The sequence below is a fragment of the Falco cherrug genome, chromosome 5 (genome assembly GCF_023634085.1).
Source record: "Falco cherrug isolate bFalChe1 chromosome 5, bFalChe1.pri, whole genome shotgun sequence".
NCBI classification, from domain to species: domain Eukaryota; kingdom Metazoa; phylum Chordata; class Aves; order Falconiformes; family Falconidae; genus Falco; species Falco cherrug.
The window spans coordinates 72,192,022-72,212,321 of NC_073701.1; the positions used below are offsets into that span (position 1 = coordinate 72,192,022).

Consider the following 20,300-nt stretch of genomic DNA (forward strand, 5'->3'; position numbering starts at 1 on the left):
GAAAATACTTTTATTCAGTATACAGCCTAGTATCTTCTCATGTTCTCAGATATACTGCTCCATATATTCATAGCTTTCTTTTGACCTTACTAAACCCCAAAAGAGTAAATTACATACACTACCCAAATCTGCAGTTCAGCCATGTGGATGCTGTTCCCTGCTCTACTGCACAGAGTGTCCCTTCAAACCTGCAACTATTTCAAAGGCTTTTCCTGAAATCTGAAGTCACTTGTGTGTAATTTTCTCAAGTACTTTTAAGTTGTTCCTCAAACATTGTCATTGTGTTAATCTTCTCCCACATTTGAGACCTCCAGTGAAGTCAGAGATGATGGAATAAGCACTCTCCTGCAAATCATGTTGATCAGTCTTTTGCAGTGATCTTACAGCACCTTAGTTCTTGATTTCTGTTCTCAAGGAATCTTTTGGCCCAAACATTTAACATTTTAATAAATGTGAAAAAAATCCATTTTGTTTATCCTATTTATTCAGGCGATTCTAAAACCACCATGTGAATCCTCATACCATACACCTGACCGCAACCCTACTCCATGAGCTGCCTGCTATTGAGTCCAAACTCCCCTTCCATCTCATAACGCTGACAAAATGCACCCTTGCACCCCTGATGGCTCCGCTCCTCTGCACCCAGTCCCACGCTGCAATCCCGGTCACCAATGTCATTTTCCATGCTTTAGCAATAGCCACATTTTGAACTCCAGCAAACAGACCAGAGAAGCTTCTGCTGAAATGGTGCTTCTGCAGCCACCTAGTGCCTCTGTTGTGGGATGTCTTCCGCTGGTGGCTCTAGCAACACTGCTCACATCACCCACGCCTGCAGACAGGGCGGTGGGTGCTGCACAGGCTTTGGCAAGGTCAGCATGTGGTCTCGAGGAAGGTAACAAAGGCAGCCAATTTTCCTACCTTGCACCAGTTTTCCCTGTCTGAATGGTGAGGTGATATTTCACTTATGCACTCAGAGCAACCTATGAATGAATGACAAGCATGTATACATGTTCTAAGGAACTTCCTTCTCATTTCCTGTCACCACGCTATAGGTATTTTGACACCGCAGGAACAGAAGACACAGCACCCCACTGTTCAGCACCACCACCATCTCACCATCCTCCCCAAACCCAACCCTAGCTCCTTCTCCATTTCAGGAGAGTAAAAGCACTCGGTTGCATGTCATTGGGCAAAATAATAGAATAAGGCTATTACAGGCTATTAAATACAAAGACATTGCCTCTGGCTCAGGAAGACCGAACAGAAAATTGCTGCAGGCAGGAATAATATTTTGGGTTGCTTATTCTGTTCTCGTAACACCTGGCACTAAGCACCTGCCACTGTGCAACATGTGGTTACTGGCCTGAAGGACTTGCAGCACGTTCCACAGCGGCCATCCTCACACTTTTATACTGCCTGGCTATGCACCATACTATGGGGATGCACTAAAAATCCTCCAACCTGTTCCAATCCAGCCCACCAAAATCTGTTGAAACCCCAAGTTTTCATAGCCAGTGCCAGCACTGTTACTGTGATGTCGGCAGACCCCAGCCATACTTTAGCAGAGCAGTCCAGTGTATCAGTACTTTGCATGCACTGACTGCCTGAGGATGCTGAGACCAACTGGGCTATGAAGATACAGATGACTGGGTCCCGAAAAGGCTTTACATCCTCCTGACATGTAGTCCTAGAGGACTTCAGGGTGGAAAGATATGTTCTTCCTCTTAGCTAAGGGTGCAGTTAAAGGCACACAATAGGCACAACCTCCTCTCCCTTGGCCCGTTGATTCCAGGGAAATGGGGCCACTGAGCAAAACTGCCACTGCCAGAACAATCCATTCACTTTGCTCGCAGCTGCCCTCTTTCATGAGGATCCCCGGAGACAGGGGGAACAGCTACTTATTCACCTGTGGGAGATGACTCCATTCTGCCATCCTTCCCAGCACCCTCCTCCTTGACACAGGCTCTTTACGCAAATATCCTGTGGCACAGATATGGCAGTGGAGGGGATTTCCCCCAGGTTAGAGGGAAAAGAGGAACAAGCGGGAGCCAAGACTGACTCTTCTGCAGCAACACGCGACCCCCAGCCCATAGGATGAGCACCTTTCTCTAAGTATGTTTTTTGTTTTGCCTTAGACGGAAAATAAACTGGTATAAAGAAAAGGGTCTTAACAAGGGGCCTGAGTTGGCAAGGGATTCTGAGAGTATGCATCACGTAATGCACAGTTCTGGAAATAACTACCCAAACAGCAGGTTTATCCCTGTGGAGATGCAGCTCAACAAGATGACTCAAAAGCTACAATCGGTCTACATCTGACACTTAGGAAACTCACAGAACTGCTGAGCTTGGAAAGGGACTCGAGACGGTTTAGCCCAACCTCCTCACTCAAGCAGCATGCCCAGGACCGGGCTGCCCAGAGAGGTGGTAGATGCCCCATCCTTGGAAATATTCAAGGTCAGGTTAGATGGGCCTTTGTGCAACCTGATGTAGTTGAAGGTGTTCCTGCTCAGTGCAGGGGAGTTGGACGAGATGACCTTTAAAGGTCCCTTCTACCCCAAAACATTCTATGATTCTATGACCATGGCCAGTCAAGTTTTGAATTATCTCCACAGCTGGAGGCTCCCTAGATGCAGGACTTTGCACTTCCCTTGGTTGAACTTCACGAGGTTCCTCTCTGCCCATTTCTCCAGCTTGTCCACATGCTGTATCAGCCACTCCTCCCAGTTTTGTATTGACTGCAGACTTGCTGAGGGTACGCTCTGCCCCAGGCCATCAATGAAGATGTTGAACAGTACTGGCCTCAGTATTGACCCCTGGGGTACTCCACTAATGATCAGCCTCCAGCTGGACTTTGTGCCACTGACCACAACCCTCTGGGCCTGGTCATTCGGAAAGCTTTCAAAGCACCTTGCTTTCCACTTATGTAAACATACTTTGTCAGCTGAACCATGAGGGCCCTACATGTGACAGTGTCAAAAATCTTGCTGAAATCAAGATAAACAACATCCACTGCTCTCCCCTCATCCAGCAAACTAGCCACTTCACTGCAGAAGGCTGTCAGCTTGGTTAAGCAGAATTTCCCCTTCACAAATCCAGGCTGGTTACTCCCAGTCACCATCTTGTCCTTCATGTGTTTGGAAATGGTTTCCAGGGTTAGTTGCTCCATCACCTTCCCAGGGATCAAGGTGAGACTGACCAGTCTGGAGTTTCCCACACACTCCGCCTTGCTTTTCTTGAAAGCAGGAGTGACATTTGCTGTCTTCCAGTCATCAGGAAACTCTCCTGACTACCATGACCTTTCAAAGATGATGGAGATGTGGCCTGGCAATGCCATCAGCCAGCTCCCTCAGCACCCATGGGTGCATTTCACCAGCCTCCATGGACTCTTATATGTCCAGTTTGTTCGAATATTCCCTTACCTGACCCTCCTCCACCCAGGGTAAGTCCTCCTTGCTCCAGACTTTTCCTCTGGTCTGATGGGCTAGGGGTTGCTGCAGGCTGGTCCTACCAGTAAAGACTGAGGCAAAGAAGGCATTTAGTACCTTAGACTTCTCCTTGTCCTTCGTCACTAAGGTCCCTGCCCCATTCAGCAGTGGACACATGCTTACTCTAGTCTTCCTTTAGCTGCTGCTGTCACTTGCAGAATCCTTTCCTGTTTCCCTTCGCATCCCTCACCAGATTCAACTCCAGGTGGGCTTTGGCTTTCTTAACCCCATCCCTGTAGGACTGGGTATTGTCTTCATATGCCCCCCAGGTCACTTCTCGCACCCCTGATACACCTCCTTCTTGTGTCTGAGTTTAGCGAGGAGCTCCCTGTGCATCCCTGCAGGCCTCCTGCTGCCCCTGCCTGATTTCCTACTTGTCAGGATGGGCCATTCTTGAGCTTGGAAGAGGTTGCCTGGAATATCAGCTAGTTCTCTTGGACACTTCTCTCCAGGATGGTATCCCATGGGAAGAGAAGACCAAGTGGGGATCTTATCAGTGTCTACAAATATCTTAAGGGTGGGTGCCAAGAGGACGGGGCCAGGCTCTTTTCAGGGGTGCCCAGCAACAGGACAAGGGGCAAGAGGCACAAATTGCAGCACAGGGAGCTCCACCTGAATATGAGGGAGAACTTCTTTACCTTGAGTGAGGGTGATGGAGCATGGAACCAGGCTGCCCAGAGAGGCTGTGGAGTCTCCTTCACTGGAGACATTCAAAATCCACCTGGACATGACTCTGTGCAACCTCTGGGAGAACCTGCTTTAGCAGGGCGTTGGACTAGGTCATCTCCAGAGGACCCTTCCAACCTTGAACATTCTGTGATCTTTCCATGCAGGTCTCTGAAAGGGCTAAAGTCTGCTCTTGAGACATTCAGGTCAGATGCCCAGGCCTCCTCCATCATGGAGTGAAGAGTTCAGAGCCACATGTAGGCCATTTAAGCAGACACAGAAGATATCGAGGAGAAGGCCATGCCTTGAAACCTGCTCCCTGTAGGGCTTTGGGCTTCAGAGAAAAGCCCGCCTCACCCACAGCTCATAGTAGCAGCTGTACTGGGTCAGGCCAGCCGTCTTCTCAACTTCCCAGCAACAGCCAAGAGTGGGAGAAAAGAAGAGCAGAGCAAGAACACAGTGATGCTTCCCCACCATGTACTCCTGTCATTTGCTGCTGGATGATAAGCGATTTCCTGAGTCAGAGCTGGTCTCTTCAGAAGCCTGCAGATAATTTTTCTTCCTCAAGACTGTCCCACTGCTCTCTGAACCCCTGTCAGTTTCTAGCACTCAGCGTGTCACTTAGCAAGGAGTCGCACAGGTTCCTGTATGTTAGATGAAAATCATATACTTGTTTCATTTGGTACCTCACGTTCTTGCACGGGAAGACAAAGAAATCAACTACTTCTGGTTCACCTTTTCCCAATCACTCATTTGTGGACTTCTACCAACCCCCTTCTCCTTCAGCATCCTTTTTCAAGCTTGAGAATTTCAGTCTATTTAGTCTCACCTCTTATGGAAGATGTCTCACAGTTTTGAGCACCTGTTAGTTTTCTCTGTCAACTTTTCAAGCATTACTTTGGTCTGAAAGACCAAATCTGCACACAGGTTTCAAGATGTAGGTATAGTACAGATTTAAACAAAGATATTAGGAATTATGTTTTTCATTTTGTTCCTTTTTCCTTTCCTAAAAATTCCAGAAATTGAATTTGCTTTTGCAGGTTTGAACTGGAATCAAAGCAAGCCCCAAATCTTGTTCCTGAGCAGAAGTCAGTCTAACACCTTCACTGCATATGAAATACTACTATGATTGGGTTTTCCCCCATATGTGTTACTTGTTTTTCTGTGTTGGTGTTCAGCTGATGTTTTATCACTCAGTACCTGGTGTCACCATGACCCTCCTTCACAACTACTTTAGTTGTATTTTGTGACCTACTCTTTGGTCTGGTTTTTTGGAATGCCTCAGTGCTCAAGATGTTTTCTCTGTGACGTCAGATCTTTATTCCTAAGCAATTATGAAGAGCTGAAAAATATTTACTGGGTAAGAGTACCTCCCAGTGTTTCTTCTGGTGCGTGTTATCTTGCATGTGCCAAAATAAATTTACTATCACACTGTTTACCAACCCAGCTTGATGCAATACCATCCACCCACTCTTCTTTTGCTTAAGGAATGTAATTTTGACTCATCTGTAAATTTAGACTTATTTCCTGACCTTTAAGACCAAGGGCAACTGGAGGTTCCCAGTGGCATTTAGCCTTGGTGGAAATGGCCCATTTCCCTCCTCTGTTTTTCTCCTTTATTGTTTTCTGAGTCATAGCAGCATTTTCTCTTTTGCCCCGTGATTGGTTAAGTATATAAACAACCCTGAAGAAGAATGTGTCAGGATTTTTGAAAAGCAAAACAAGTTATACACATTACTTCGAATTAAAAGGGCTCAGACTCACGAAGGCAGATTTGGGATAAGAAGCTCAGTAAACCAGAACACGTTCACTGCTTTGTTGGTAAGCTCTAAACCTGAGGATAACTTAGATTTTGCGTAATGAATTCTGACAATTTGCTCCTGTCATGTCATAAACAATAACGTCCATCCAATTTAATAACCAATAGTTTTAAGAGCACTAAGGTTTGAGTGCCAGCAGAGAATGTATTCCACAAAGTAAATTTACCCCTCAAACACAGAACCCCAGCACCCAAAGCATATTCCTGAACCAAACTAGCAGTTTGCTCCCCCAGCCTTGCCTCCTGCAAATGTGTCCACCAGCCACACGCGCTCAAGACCAAGCACAAACCAGCAACGTCACCCCTGCTTTCACAACTGATTCCCTACTGAGTCTGACCATCTTCCCAAAGGTCAGTCTCCACGCCAAGGCAAGTACGCCCAACTACCATGCACCAGAACAGCCCTGCTGACCACCCCTGTAGTTCAGGCAGCACCTTCAGTACTGCCGACAGGCTGGAGCAACAGCTGTCGTCGTGCTGTCCCCTGCAAAACAGCACCCTCTTTTCCCCTTCAGAGCAAGCCAGAACTCCGCATCTGCATCCAACACATGTTGTTCAGTTCCTGAAGCACACCAAAAATTCTCCAGAATGTTTGTTCCTCAACTGAGACATGAGCCAGACTGCCCTGCAGCTCCAACATTTTATTCGTCTAAGCCTTATCTAGGACTTTAAATAAATAAATAAATATCTAGGACTGTAACTGAATTGACCAAAACAACCAGAAAAGTTTCCTTCCCATGACACTAAACCAAGATATACTGCTCTGTCAGGAAAAGGAGGTATTTTTTCCATGGAAACGAATCTCCTCGTAATCAGAAAGCCAAGATGCTGATGCTTACCTGTGAGAGGTGAAATTGTCATAGGAGCCCACAGTATAATGTCGGAAGAGACGCTTTGTTCTGTCTTCTCTGGTTTCTACAAGAAAAAAAAGACACATCAAAGCTGAGAATTAAAGGAACACTTCGCTGTTGTCTTTGCTTCCTCTCCATGTGTACAAATAGACTGAATCCCACTTTCATGCAAGCATTTAACAATAAACCATAATCTGTGTGCAGACATGTGTCACTGTGATCAGTCCCATGCAGGTTTGTGTACAGCCCCATATGCACACAAACAGCTTCTGTGAATGTAAGCTCTCTCCACCAAAAATTCTAAACCACATCAAGGTGTCAAATCTCAAGACTCCAAAACAGAGCTGAAGAGGGCAATCAACGCTGTTAAGGCAAACACACACTCCATGTGTCAAGGCAGCAGCCAAATTCCTTCCCTTGTTTGGTTTCGGCCACGTCAATCTTGCATGCCTCAGTGCAGAGGGATGCAGTTCCCACAGAACAGACGGTAGTAGTCCAGGTTAGCCCTTCTTCTCAGCCGGTGGTCACCAAGCTCTCCGGATGCATGGGAGTTATGAGGAAGCAAAGCTGGGAACCCAGAGAGACTTGTGTTACCACTCATCCACTGACTGCTGGCACCATCCCCAACAGCACTTTGGTCAAAGTCAGGGTGGCAGGCGTTTCGGGCCATTTGCACCAAATCTCCCCTTTAGGGTGTAATGACTCAGGAGGCTACTTGCCTGCCTCAGAGGTACGGAAAAGCCAGAGAACCTGCCAGCCTGATCTGTGAAGCCGACAAGAAAAGAGATACCAGGGCACTTAGGCTGCTGGATGCTGAAGGAAGGCAGCCTGACTCACGGCTCGGTGGACAGAGATGCCACTGCAGACATCTGGAACACAGTCTGCAGCTAGCGGCTTAAGAAGAGACATGACAGGGAGATGTAAAAAGAATTTAAGCCAGACATTCCCAGCTACCATTCTCCTAACACAGAAGGAATTTGCTTCACACTACCAACCCCAAATTTATTGCATGACCCAGGACTTATATAGCATACTCACCCTGCAGAAACCAACTGGGTCCTCGCACCAACCTAAGAACGTTACATTGAACTAAGTCATCTACAGCTACAGTGGGCTGATGGGACTCCAAACAATCAGGTCACTCCTCTACTTTGTCACCCCTTTGTTTTGAAGCCCTCTGTGCTGCTCACTGCACTACTGGCTACAGCACCAGGTAGGCTGGTGGTCTGACTTAAACCCAGCAGGTCTTTCAGCATGTTAACTAGGACAGTGGGATAGAAGGAATGAATAACAGGAACGAGTAAGAGAGGAGATAAAGGAACAAAGCATAGATGAGACCTACCTTTTCCCTTAAGCAGGGACACAGAACTGTTTGCACCCAAAGCAGTAACAATGCAAAACAAACATTATTTTTACCTGCATTGTAATTCAGAATGGCAACAGTCAGCAGGAAGGGGCTGCAAAAGCAGAGAGGCTGTAATTACTGTTATTACAGCACTGCTGATCCAACAAACTTTGTTTTAAGCTCAGGACAGGATGTACTTTCAAACCTTTCATCCCAGTCTCACGACCACATGAAGCCATCGCTGCTGACAGAGGGACATGCTGCCACAGCAGCCACAATGCCAGTTCCCTACCCTGGGGATGGACAGCCACCGTGGGGACAGCAGCAGCCACATCACCCTGCTGACAAGCTGTCCTGCCTCTCACACCTCCCGAAGAGGTGCTGGCAGCCCGTCACTACTGGGCACCGTTTCCAGAGATGTGGCTGTAGCTTCCCAATCCCAAAGGTGTCTCTGCGTGAAGTATGAGGTGCATGCTTCAGCACAGACGTCGGGAACCTCACCCTCAGCACACACCTCCGCTTACTTACTACAATAGTAAGTAAGAAACACACTTACTATTGGCAAGGATGAAAGAACAGTTAACTTGACCAAAGTTTAGAAATAAACCCACCAAATACAGTACTTGTTTATGCTACTGAAAACACAGCCTTGCTCCCCCCCCGCCCCGGATTCCTGTTTTTGCTCTCCTTGTGTGTTTGGTTAGGGTTGGCGTGGTTTTTTTAGTTTTTTCCTTTTTTTCTCAGAAGAGCTTAGAACAGCCCTGGCATGCTGGCACTTGTTTCCCCCAGAATAACACCCTACGCTTTATTACAGAATCGTTCAGGCTGGAATAGATCATTAAGATCAAGTCCAGCCATTATGGTTCTGGCTCTCCTTCCTACAGCAGTGGTCTCCAAAGTGGCGCACACAAGAATCAACCCTCTGAGGCGTGGGAAGAAAACATTTTTTTGTACCATTAATAAAAGTTTAAAATATATTTTAAATGGTGTTTATTCCATGCTTATCTCACTGTTTTTTAGTTTCTATTTTTGCATGTGCTTTACAGTACACACAGTTTATATGCAGAGTAGTACAGGTACATAATTCGTAGTAAGTAAACGTATGCGTACAGGGGGTGCATGTGCTGAAAAATATTTTTTTTTACTAAGGGGTACATGAGCAAAACGGTGAGACTCCAACACACGGGACATGCAGCATCACAGAGATTAATGTGGGTGCTCTGGCAATCCTCCCCAAAAGAAGTGAGTGCACAGCAACCCCCCCAGCAAGCACACGTGGACAGTGAGCACAGGGACGCCTTGCACTAGGCGAGGCACAGCCCAGCCCTCACAGTGTGGGGGCTGAGGAGCATCCACGGGACATCACCATGCAGGGAACAGCCCCTGGGGATCCAACAGGCTATTCCAGCCTTGCTGCTGTGTGTCACCTAATGTGTTTACCTAATCCGGAGGGAGATTTCTTGGAGCCTGGTGGTGCAAGGGGGGCTAATGGTTGCCCATGAATCTTCTGATTAGGTGGTCGTCCACCGAGCCCCGTCCCTGCAGTCCTGGGAAAAACTGTCTCAAAGAACCAAGCAGTTAATTTTACTGTCAAAAAGACCCACTATGCCAAGAAACAGAGATGTTAAGGACCGATCAGCACAGCAACACGCCATGAAGAGTTAAAGGTGATAACCCTTTCGCCTAGATCATCTGAGGCAGCTTCTCACCTTGCTCGCCATCCTCAGTGGAGGCAGAGGGTTCTCAGGTCTGAGTCAGGGAGGACACCAGAATCTACACCTGGCAGCGCAATCAAAGCACGCGCTGTGGCTGTGAGGAAAAAGAGGTACCATGGGTTCTTGACATGCTGTCGGGGAAGCATCTGCATGGCACAGCAGCTCCTCCCCAGCTTCTGCGGGAGTGCCCAGACAATGGCAGCAGGGAGCAGCCTCCTGCTCCAGTTTTGCCTGCATGCTGCGCACATGGCCAGGCAATGGGGATCCCACAACGCTTGATGCTGAGGAATGAGGCAAGACAGCAGAGGCCTAAAAAATATCTAAAACATCAGGTCAGGCCTTGTTTGTTGTGCCTGTGAGGAAGCTGGCACCCACAACTTGACGTGGAGGTACAAAAAATGGGAGGAGGGAGATGGGAGAGGGAAGCAAGGAGGGCTGTTGTGGAGACTCTGGCATGGCACAGCCCCAGCAGGTCACGACAGTGACAGCACATCCACCCTCTCCACCTCATGGCACGTGAAGACACTCTCCAGTGACAGACATCTGCACCCCCTCAGACCCCTGGGAGGGAGCACGCTGCTGCTGCAGCACAGCAAACCCCACTCAGACAGGACCCACCCCACCCCGACCCCGCAACGTGCTTCTCCCCCTGCTCCTGTCTTTACAAGTCCCACTGCCCCTGGCCCCTCGTGCCTATGCTTCAGTGCCTTCGCCTCCCTCTTCTCCGCCCTACTCTGCCTCCTCCTCCTCCTCCCCTGCCTCCTTCCACACATGCACAGACTCTTGTACCTCATCTGCAAACACTTCTATCGATCTCATTCCAGAGAAAAGAATGGTGATTTGGTGACGGGAGCTGGATTTATGGGCTGTCCGCAGCCCAAAGGCTCGTTCTCTTCCTGACTCCTAAATATAGCTGCTGCCGAGCGCGTGTTTAATGGAGCCGTCATGGAGGCACCAGGGGCTGAGGCTGATGGATGGAGAGGAGCGAATCACTCTGAGATAGGTGTGGAGAGGGAGGCTCTATATTTAGACAAGAGGGAGGAAGAGGATGGCAGGGCAGCCCAGTGGGACGGGCTGTGCCCACGAGAGCCCAAAAGGACAGACACAAAGCAGGGAAACAGGAACAGGGAATACAGAACTACAGAATGCTGGAAAACTATGGCCTGGAAACCAGGAGGAGCATGGGGATGGGTGCAGGCTGTACTCACGCTGCTCTGTAAGCTGCCTGGGAAGCACTTTTATAAAGTTGTTAAAAGGCAGTTCTTTCTAGGTAAGTCTAATACATTAGATAAAAATACAGGAATATTATCCTCCCACAGCTGGCCAAGAGCAGTCTGGATGTGCCAAAGAGAAGGTTCTGGGAGAAAAGCAGCTCTCACACAATCTGACCGGACAGAGAGCCCCGCTGGCCCAGAGCAGACTGACAAGAAGCTTGGGTGCCATCCCACACATTCTCCAGCACCTGGACTGTCCTCATCCTCTCTGCTTTCAGGCACCAACACTGGGTTGCAAAAAGAAGAAAATAACTCTTTTGGAATGTGAAAATAAATAAGTAAATAAATTAAATTTTTGTTTCCATGGAGTGTTGGAATTATATTTCTAAATATTTAATCCTCTTAAATGCAATATTTATGCACCTCTGATTATTGGCACCAATCTCTCTTTCATCATCTATTTTTGACCGGCTATGCCTGCATCACAACAAGCACCTTAACAGCAGGCATTCTCAGAGGTAAACAGGCAGGAGCACCCCACACCAGCCATACAAAGGACAGGACCTTGCAGCCAACTCACCCCAACAAGCACCTTCCCCAATGTCACCAGCTGCGTGCCAGCCTTTGGGCCAGTGCAGCGGACGCTTGTACCGCAGCACTGAGGTGAAGAATGACAAGACATTTTTTGGAAACTGATCTCTTTAATGGTTTGATGCAGCAGCAGGGACATTACAGTTATCATCCAAGAGCTACATCAAACCACCTGAGAGGTCAAGGTCACAGCGAACCATAGAGCCAACCAGGCAGATGAGGAACTGAGGGAGGGAGATACCAGTTAGAATCTATTTCAAACTCTCTTTCTTGACTAGCACAGAGTCTATCTTCTAAGTTGAAATGCCAACTAAAAGTAGCAACGTGCCAGTCAGGGGAGACGTGGTTTTAGGAATGGAGAAGGCTGGGGTCTGTATTTGTGCCTTCTCAAGTACACGGACACTTCTTGTGCCAGCCAACACACCCATGGAGAAGGCTCGCAGCCCTGTCTCAGTATGGGAGTACTGATTCACTGCTTTTTGAACTGTCTCATCACCCTGAAAGAGACACCATATTCAGCTGATGCTCTCAGTGAAGACAAGTGGTGCGTGGTCTCATCATTCTCTTGCAGCAGCTGGACCATGAGCTTGGCTCACACCGTTCTCAGTGCCAAGGGAGAGATGTGCTGCTCTGCGGGTACAGCCAACACCAGGACTGCAGGCAGAATAACCCTCTAAAGCTGGGAAGGGGTTTGGAGAGAGAGCTGTGGTGCCACAGCCCATCCCAGAAGCAGCACCTCAGCCCTGGAGCAAGCGAAGTGCTGCAGCACACCTGGCCCCCCCGCCCTGGTGCGGGCAGAGGGAGCATGGCTGCCCATCATGGATTTCACCCACACATCCCAAACCATGCTCTCCAGCACCTGACTCGGAGTAGGCTGATGAGCAGATGCCACCAAATTAAAGCCTCTTCCACAGGCTCTGTGCCAGGCAGCCAATCTGGCTGGGGCAGCTTCAGAGCGCCAGTGATGAACAGACTAGGGAATTATTTCAGAAGAAGAAATGCTGAACTGTGCTGGGGGTGGGGGGAAGGACATGCAGTGCCTGAGACCAGAGAGAAGCCCGATGCTCCTCCACACAGAGAAGGATCCAGAGCAAGTAAGATGCTGGAGGGCATCACCTCTGTCGCCAGCTGCAGTGACCAGCACTCCCGTGGCAGCAGCAGGTCCCGTTTAGGCAGGGGCTCTGCCCGCCACAGCCACGAGCCTTACTTCAAGTGCAAGAAAGTATGGAAACCCTTCAAGTATGACTCTTCTTCTACCCACAGTGTTGTCAGGAGAACAAACTAATTCATGTCCCTGCGGCACCTGGATCGGCTGACTGAAAACAGAGAAAAGCCCAAGAATGTATTTGCTTAGTGATTTGTGGTATTACTGTATTTTATGCAGAATAGTTAACTAATTTATGCTTTCCCCATGACTGATCTTTATCCTATGAAGTTCAAATACAACTTTTCTCTGAGAGTGAATACTTTTAGAAGCTATGCAATGTCATTCTTAGTTTTGTACAACAATTCACATACAAGATATGATACATTTGGTGAAACTTTGGCCTGCATTACATGAATGCACAGAGAAGATAATTGTATTAGTCCCTTTTGCCCTTAGTTTATGAATTATGCTTGCAATACAATTATGCTTGTTAGAGTTTTTAGCTTATCTGTAACTGAAAAAAATGCAAATACAATGAAAGTCCCTCTCGACTCACTATGAGTCAGAGAGCAGCATCTGTGCATTACATCTCACAGAGACTTAACGGCCAGGCTGTCAGCCTGAGAGGAGCAGGGAGATCAGTTAAAGCCCCAACGCTGAACCAACAAATGTAGCAAAGCAGGGCCTGAGGAGGTTACGTTCAGCAGAAGGTCTCCACAGCTATTCCATGTTGATTTATCCACATTTCTGCAACAGAGGTAGTTCCAGAAGTGCCATCCTGGCAGCTGTAGTTGTTTCTGACTGAGCCTGAAGCTCTGGAGGGGGAACTCTGCCCCACTTTGCCTTTCCCCAGCATGGGGCCAAGGTGCTCCGGGCAGGCAGTCCTTGTCTGCAGCCTCCTTGGAGGCACAGCGCATCGAGGGAGCAGCAGCTGAAGATGCACGAAACACCTTCATTACTGACAGCTGGGGTTACTTTGACACGTCTCCACCTGCCATGTGCCACCTTCCTCCAGACCACTCTCCTGTCCAGGGACGGGAGCCATCTGCATGGCACACGAAGCCCCAGGAGCCATCTCCCAACTACGGGGACCATGGCTCTGTTGATGCCACAGGGGACCAAATTCCTCAGCACAGCCCAGGATGGATGTTTTCGCTCCGAACACTTGCACAAGTTACTGTCCTGCCATTACAGGGACACTACTGCTGCGAGCAATGGAAAGCGGGCAAAGCTGCTCAGAGGCAGCAGCAGGCAGGCACTCAGTGTGCTCCTTCTCCATGGTTTGCGATATGAACAATTTTCAGTGGAGAGCTCTTCCCATCGAGGGTTACCCTGCCACGGACGCGCAGCCTGAAACCAGGGCAGCCACACCAGTAACACAGCTGCAGCCCCCCCGCGGGGCTGGGCAGAGGTGCCATCCAGCAGCATTCTGGTTACACATTCATGTGTTTTCCCACCTTCCTAGATCTCTAGGGTTCAGCAAACAGCATGGCAGTGCTTGACACTGCTTCACCCTTTGTACCCTCTGGGCCTTCAACACTCTGCACAACAAAGTCACATGGTCAAGGGTTGCACGAGCCCTGACTTTCTGCACAGCACTGAGAAAGAGGGGCTTCCTCCTCCTGTGTCTGAACAGCAAGCCAGAATAACGGTATCCTCATTGAGACCAGTGAAACCTGCGCCACGTGAAGCAGAGGAGAGAGGTGCCCATACATTACAGCACCTGCCATGAGACCAAGGAGGTCCTGGAGGGCATTGGGCTTTGCCTTGTGGCTAGGAGGAGATAACAGCTCTCTCCCTGGACACAGGAGGCGGCTATTGAGAAGACACAGCAAAGCTCTCCACTGAAGTGTACGGCAGGAGCTACCCTCTAGAGGACACATCATCTCCCTTTTACAGCACTGAATCTACATCAAAACCCTCATGCTAAACGCAAAACCATCTCTACACCTGCCCACAGCATCACTCTTACTTACAAAAGCACTTCAGTTGTATCTATGCTTCTCATCCTTGCCCTCTGCAGGCAGAGCCAATGACCCCCAATGTCCCATCTTCCAGGGAAAAATGCCTGCAGAAACCTTTCATGCAGACGATCCAGCCCACCGAGGCATGGCTGGTGCTGCCAGCAGGCTGTATCCTTCATCCTCATGCAGGGAGGCAGAACTGCAACCCTCTCCTAGAAGGTAGCATTGCATCTGTCCTCAGCATGAAGATGATACCACAGAGAGGAAGAGTCACACCAAAAATTGAGTAGCTTTAGTAGAGTAAAGCTCCAGAGTCAAAGGGATCACACTGAAGATATGACCATGGACAGGTTTGTGGACACATTTTAGAGCTCAGAACCCTCAGGACAGCCTGCACTGAAGTTCTGGCTATGAGCTGGATCCTAACCAAAGCCTGTAATGTCCTTTCAAGTTCACAGAGTACGTGGATGCAGACACTGCTAAAGATATCTGAGGGTGGCGTACCTTATAAATGAAGCGTGTCTGGTCATCTGGCAAAAGGAAGAAATAGGAATGCCTCTGGAGTACGCTCTTTGCCCACAGCATCTCATTTTCTGGAGTCCTGACCAAAGTAGTTCTCAGGACTGTCAAGAGTCAAAGTAAGATACATAATAGGAATTCAAGTTCTTTCTTGGACTCTGGTACTAGGTCGATTTTTAGAGGTGCTGGCTTTAGCGGGGTAGGGAAGTGCCAGATGGCCATAGCAGGGTCTGTTATGACCTCACTGATGGACAGGGTCACTTTAACAGAAGCTTTATGGTGACAGACATCCAACAGCACATATGTTCACATGCTCAAGAGTGTGCAAAGATGCAAGCAATCTGATACCCTGCTGAAGAGGCCCTGAAGTGATACTCACTAGTCCCCACAGAGAGTGGAGAGCAGCTTTCCCATAAGGGAATCACGTCTCTGTGACAAGCTGCTCTTTGAAGAGTGCTGTCCCAACACCCAGTCAAGAGAGGGGATCACAAAGCATGAAGAGAAGTTGGCAAGTGAGATCTGCCCCCCTGCAAAAGCTCAGGGCCAAGCCGGGAAACCGACTGACAGCACAACCAACGTGGAACTTGGTGCCAGGCTCCGATGGTGCCCCTGCAAGCAGCGCAGCAATTACAACCACAGCAAGTCTGGGGAGGAGCATTTGTGTTTGCCTGTCAATCCTCAAACATCACACTCCTGCTGCAGGAGAACTGGGATTGGCACCAAAGACTGGGGCACTCTCATTCTCCACAGGGACTTAAAAGAGTTTAAAGAGTTCCCAGATGGGAAGGGTCTGGAGGAAGACCCTTCAGAAGAATGCTTTTAGGGAGGCTTTCCATGCTGGCAAACAGCAGTGGTCAGTGCAGATGCTCTGAACAAAGAATGTGCTAGAAAAGGGTAGGTTTTTTTTTCCCCTCAGCAGCGGGAGTATCAGAATCATTACTCTACTAAGCCTAAGGAACACAACCTCCATGGATTTGCCCAACCTCCTTCTGGAGCCTTTAATCTGCAGTAACTGTGGCAGTGAGATCCACAACTGCGTGCTGTGTGGGAATAGTTCATTTTGTGGCATTAACCTTGCTGCCTAATTTCACTGATTGACCCTTAATTCTCCTGTTTAGACAAACAATAAACTACTCAACTTCTACATGCTTTCTCAGACTCCCATTGTATTCTCCTGACAATCACCCCACACTTGCCTCTTTAAGTCAGTCTCTTCTCACTTGGGAAGTCTTGTAGCCCACCACTGGCAATCTCCAGCTGCTCTAGAACCTGCCTTTGCTTTTTATCTGTCAAGCACTTAGTTTTGTTGGTTTTTTTTAAAGCACACTATAAGAAAGCCTACTTAACAGCATTTGAAAGCCCTGGTACACTATATCAATCCTTGTCCCAGTGCTTGTTGACTACAGACTTGTAGGACACCTAGTGGACTTGCCCCTAGAAAGGTTTTAAAATGAGAAAAAAAAAATCCCCAAACAGTAAAATATTGCTTTATTCTAGTTTTCACTAATTTGCAAGACAGAAGAAAAAATAAATAAATCAGACCTACTGGTCTTTATACCCTGGCAGTGGTGTTATCTATTATAATAATGAAAATTAACACAGTTCAGACTACACTCTTTAAGCAAGACTTCTTTTTTCTCCTCCTACGTGGAAAAGATGATGTATGCTGACTGTGTACTTTTCTTCTAGTGGTAACTACAGCAGATGCTGAACAACAACTATGAGAGATGAGTACCTTAAAATTAGTAGTTCTAGGTAAGTGTTATTAGCCAGGATCTTTTAAGGATCTGACTGATGATCTTTACTGTGAGTGTGGCGAGGCACTGGCACAGGTTGCCCAGAGGAGCTGTGGCTGCCCCATCCCTGCAAGTGTTCAGGGCCAGGCTGGATGGGGCTTGGAGCAACCTGGTCTAGTAGAAGGTGTCCCTGTCCATGGCAGGGGGGGTGCAACTAGATGGTCTTTAAGGTCCCTTCCAACCCAAATCATCTTGTGTTTCTATGATCTCTCTAGAATACCATTTTCAGTAAACCCTGGAACGCAGACCGAGGTACTGAGGAGCCGGTGGCAAGTGTTTCAAGGATGAGTGGAGGTGACTCTTGCAGTTACAGTGTGAAAGACTGACCCTGATTTTCAGGTAGATGTTAAACCCAGTAAGAACTTGATTATTTAACAATTTGATGTGGTCACTAATTTTGATATTACTTAAGTGGGTCCCCCCACACACACACTGGGATTCAGACTGTCCAGCCACCTCTAAGGATGGGCACCTAGTTAAGCCCCCTTTACCATTCACCAGCTGCCCAGCAGCCTGAAGCTGGACAAAGACTTGTTGCCAGCTCCAGAAGATAAGAAATGAAAAAGTTAAATGAGAAAAGCAAGGAACTAGGTATAGAAAGGGTTTGTATCTATTTCTTTTAAGACTGTTGAGCTACTGAAACAATGGGAAGTGCATAGTACAAAAGAGCACCAGAAGATATTAGCAACTAATAATGATACAGTTGCTTAAAAGACAACAGAAATTCTTACACACTGTCTGAGCTAATACCAAACACAGTGCCAGAAATAAATAAAACATACATCAGCTTGAAACAAAAATGATCGGAAGACATGAACTAATGGTAAGTCATACAGTACCAACAGACCAGCAGAAAATTTCCAGAGCTGGAGACAACCAGCCTGTGGTGAAGTATTCAGATGGCAATAAAAAGGACTGACTTCTGTCAAGAATTCTGGAATAGGGTACAAATAAGCCTGAGTCCACCATGTGCAGAATACTGCTTTGCTGAAACAACAGAGAGAGAGAGAGAATTCAGAATTATTCCATTTAGAGCCTACAGCCAGCTCCTTCCCTCCTCCCAGGCTACAAGAAGCAGCAGTGCAAATCTTTGTTCCTGAGAGCCTCTTGTTCTTTATGCTCTGTAATGCCAATAAAACCATTCTGCTGAGTACAGATTCTTTCTGCAGGAGGCCAAACAGCTATGATGTGGGTGATTTTTTTCTTTTTAAATTAAGTAATGCTACAGAGTGGTTTTGTTTTGTTTTGTTTTTCTTTCACAGACCTAAACAAATCAGCCCAGGAGAAACCATTTTAAGCAATATTTCAAATTCCCTTGTGTTCTGAAGAGTTCAAATGTCAGCCAAAGAGTACTTTAAGACAACCACATTCTTACTCCTTGGAGACATAGTGCAAGTGAGATAAACGCATGAAGGCATTGATAAAAGGTTCATACATAACTGGCACAGAAATCTCAGTACTTTGTACTGTTCCTTGATACACCCTGCTTAACCTCAGTACTCTTACACCATCACTTTAAGGATGGATGTTCAGTTCATGCCCAGAACATCTGTAGTACCTAAACCTGACCACTGAACTGCTCATGATCCCTGTAGGGTTTTGTTGTTAAGGGGCCAAAACAGTATGAAGTGTTCTGTTACAAAAATATTATGGAAAAGAGAATCTGGAAAGAATCTAGCGTCAAAACTTTTCAGTTTCCACTTTGAGAAGGGGAAAAAAAATAAATCAGCAAATTTAACAGGTAATAGCTTTAAAACCTAAGCAGTGCCTTGGGATAATCTTAACACTGACCTTTATTCCTGACCGCAAGAGGGAGCTGCCAGCAGAGCAGCAGATTAATTAAAACCAGAAAAGTTCAGAGAAACAAAGCAGACCAAGGTTAAAGGTAGCACAGCCAGAAAGGAAGCCCAACGTAAGTAGCAATATAATGGAGTCAGGATTAGGCTTTGAAGAAGTCAGAAAAGTGTAAGAGAAATCAAGAGGATTTTTTAAATGCTGGTATAGGAGCCGCCAGAGGACTCGTTCCCATCTCTTGCCTGACAAGTGATGTGCGTTGGAGGGAAAAGCAGCTCTGCTTGAAAGGCTGGACGGTGCACCAGGCCCGGGGGGGGGAGATGAGAGGTTATCTAAGCTCTTGGAAGATGGATTTAATTTGCATGCTTTTCCAGCAGCAGCTGGCTGGCTGTGTCAATCAATGCTCCATAATCTACAGCTCTATTGTTGTCAGGTCTTCAGCTGTTACTGCACATGCTCCTGTGTGTTCATGTGCTGCATGCATAACTCTGGCCAGGACAGCAGGCAGCCACAGAAAGCTCAACACGCACTTTCTAGCTGCAGATGAGGAAATTCTGATTTCCCATTCTGCCAGGGAATTGTCACCTTCTGAGCAGCCAAATGGGAAGAGTCATCTCTCTCCAGCCAAGAGACTGTGGTAAAAGCAGACACATTTCTTTGACTCTTAATAAGGAAGCTATTTTAGGCTGCAGATCTACTCTTACCGTCACTCTTCATGCAGAAGTAAATGGCTGTATGGACATTGTGTCAAAGGCTTTGATAAAGGCTAGGGTGTGCAACAGCCACCGGCCTCTCCTTGTGCACAGAGCCAGTCACTTCAGTGCTGAAGGCCATCAGGCATGCCAGGCACGATCTGTCCATGCTAAATCCATGCTGGTCATTCCATGGTTTTGCTCCCCAGCTTCGCTTGCTCCTCCTGTCCCAAGCTTGGAGCTTTCTTCAGGTTGCCTGTCTGCCTGGGCAAAATCTGAGCGCTGAGTGCAGGCTGGCTGGGTCACGCACAATGACTTGGTGGGCAGCAGACCACGAAGGGTTCCAGCTCAGCTCATGCTGGAGTCCTTCCCCAGGACCATTAAGTGTACAGACTAAAGGAGGGGACTGGACTCAGAAGGTGAAACGCAAAGTGAAAGCAGGGCACTTTGCAGCACTTGTGCTGCTCCCCAGCTGTGCCTGGCATACGAGCTGTCACTTGGTATCCTCTGAGAAAGCTGCCCCTGAGCCTGTCACCAAGTGCAGGCGCTCATCACACAGCTCTAAGGTGCAGGTCCGTTCCCAGCACAGCTGCAGTGGAACATTTCCATGTCCATCTTCTCACTGATCATTCTGCAATGCCACATCAAAGAGCTGGAAAAGTAAAAGAAGGACCTTCCTTCCCACAGGGGCTCTCAGGACAG

General features: G+C 47.7%; 1 protein-coding gene across 10 annotated transcripts in view; it reads right to left on the minus strand.

Moving 5' to 3' along the window:
- The window catches only part of SHANK3 (SH3 and multiple ankyrin repeat domains 3), a 369,257-nt gene that overhangs the window by 114,768 nt on the left and 234,189 nt on the right, over positions 1–20,300 (minus strand). For all 10 annotated transcript variants that reach the window (XR_008732337.1, XM_055710964.1, XM_055710961.1 and 7 more), the window contains one exon: positions 6,810–6,885. Coding sequence is in view for 9 of the 10 variants with exons in the window: in XM_055710964.1 (XP_055566939.1) it covers positions 6,810–6,885 (76 nt within the window). In the remaining variant the exon portion in view is untranslated. The remainder of the gene's footprint in view (positions 1–6,809; positions 6,886–20,300) is intronic.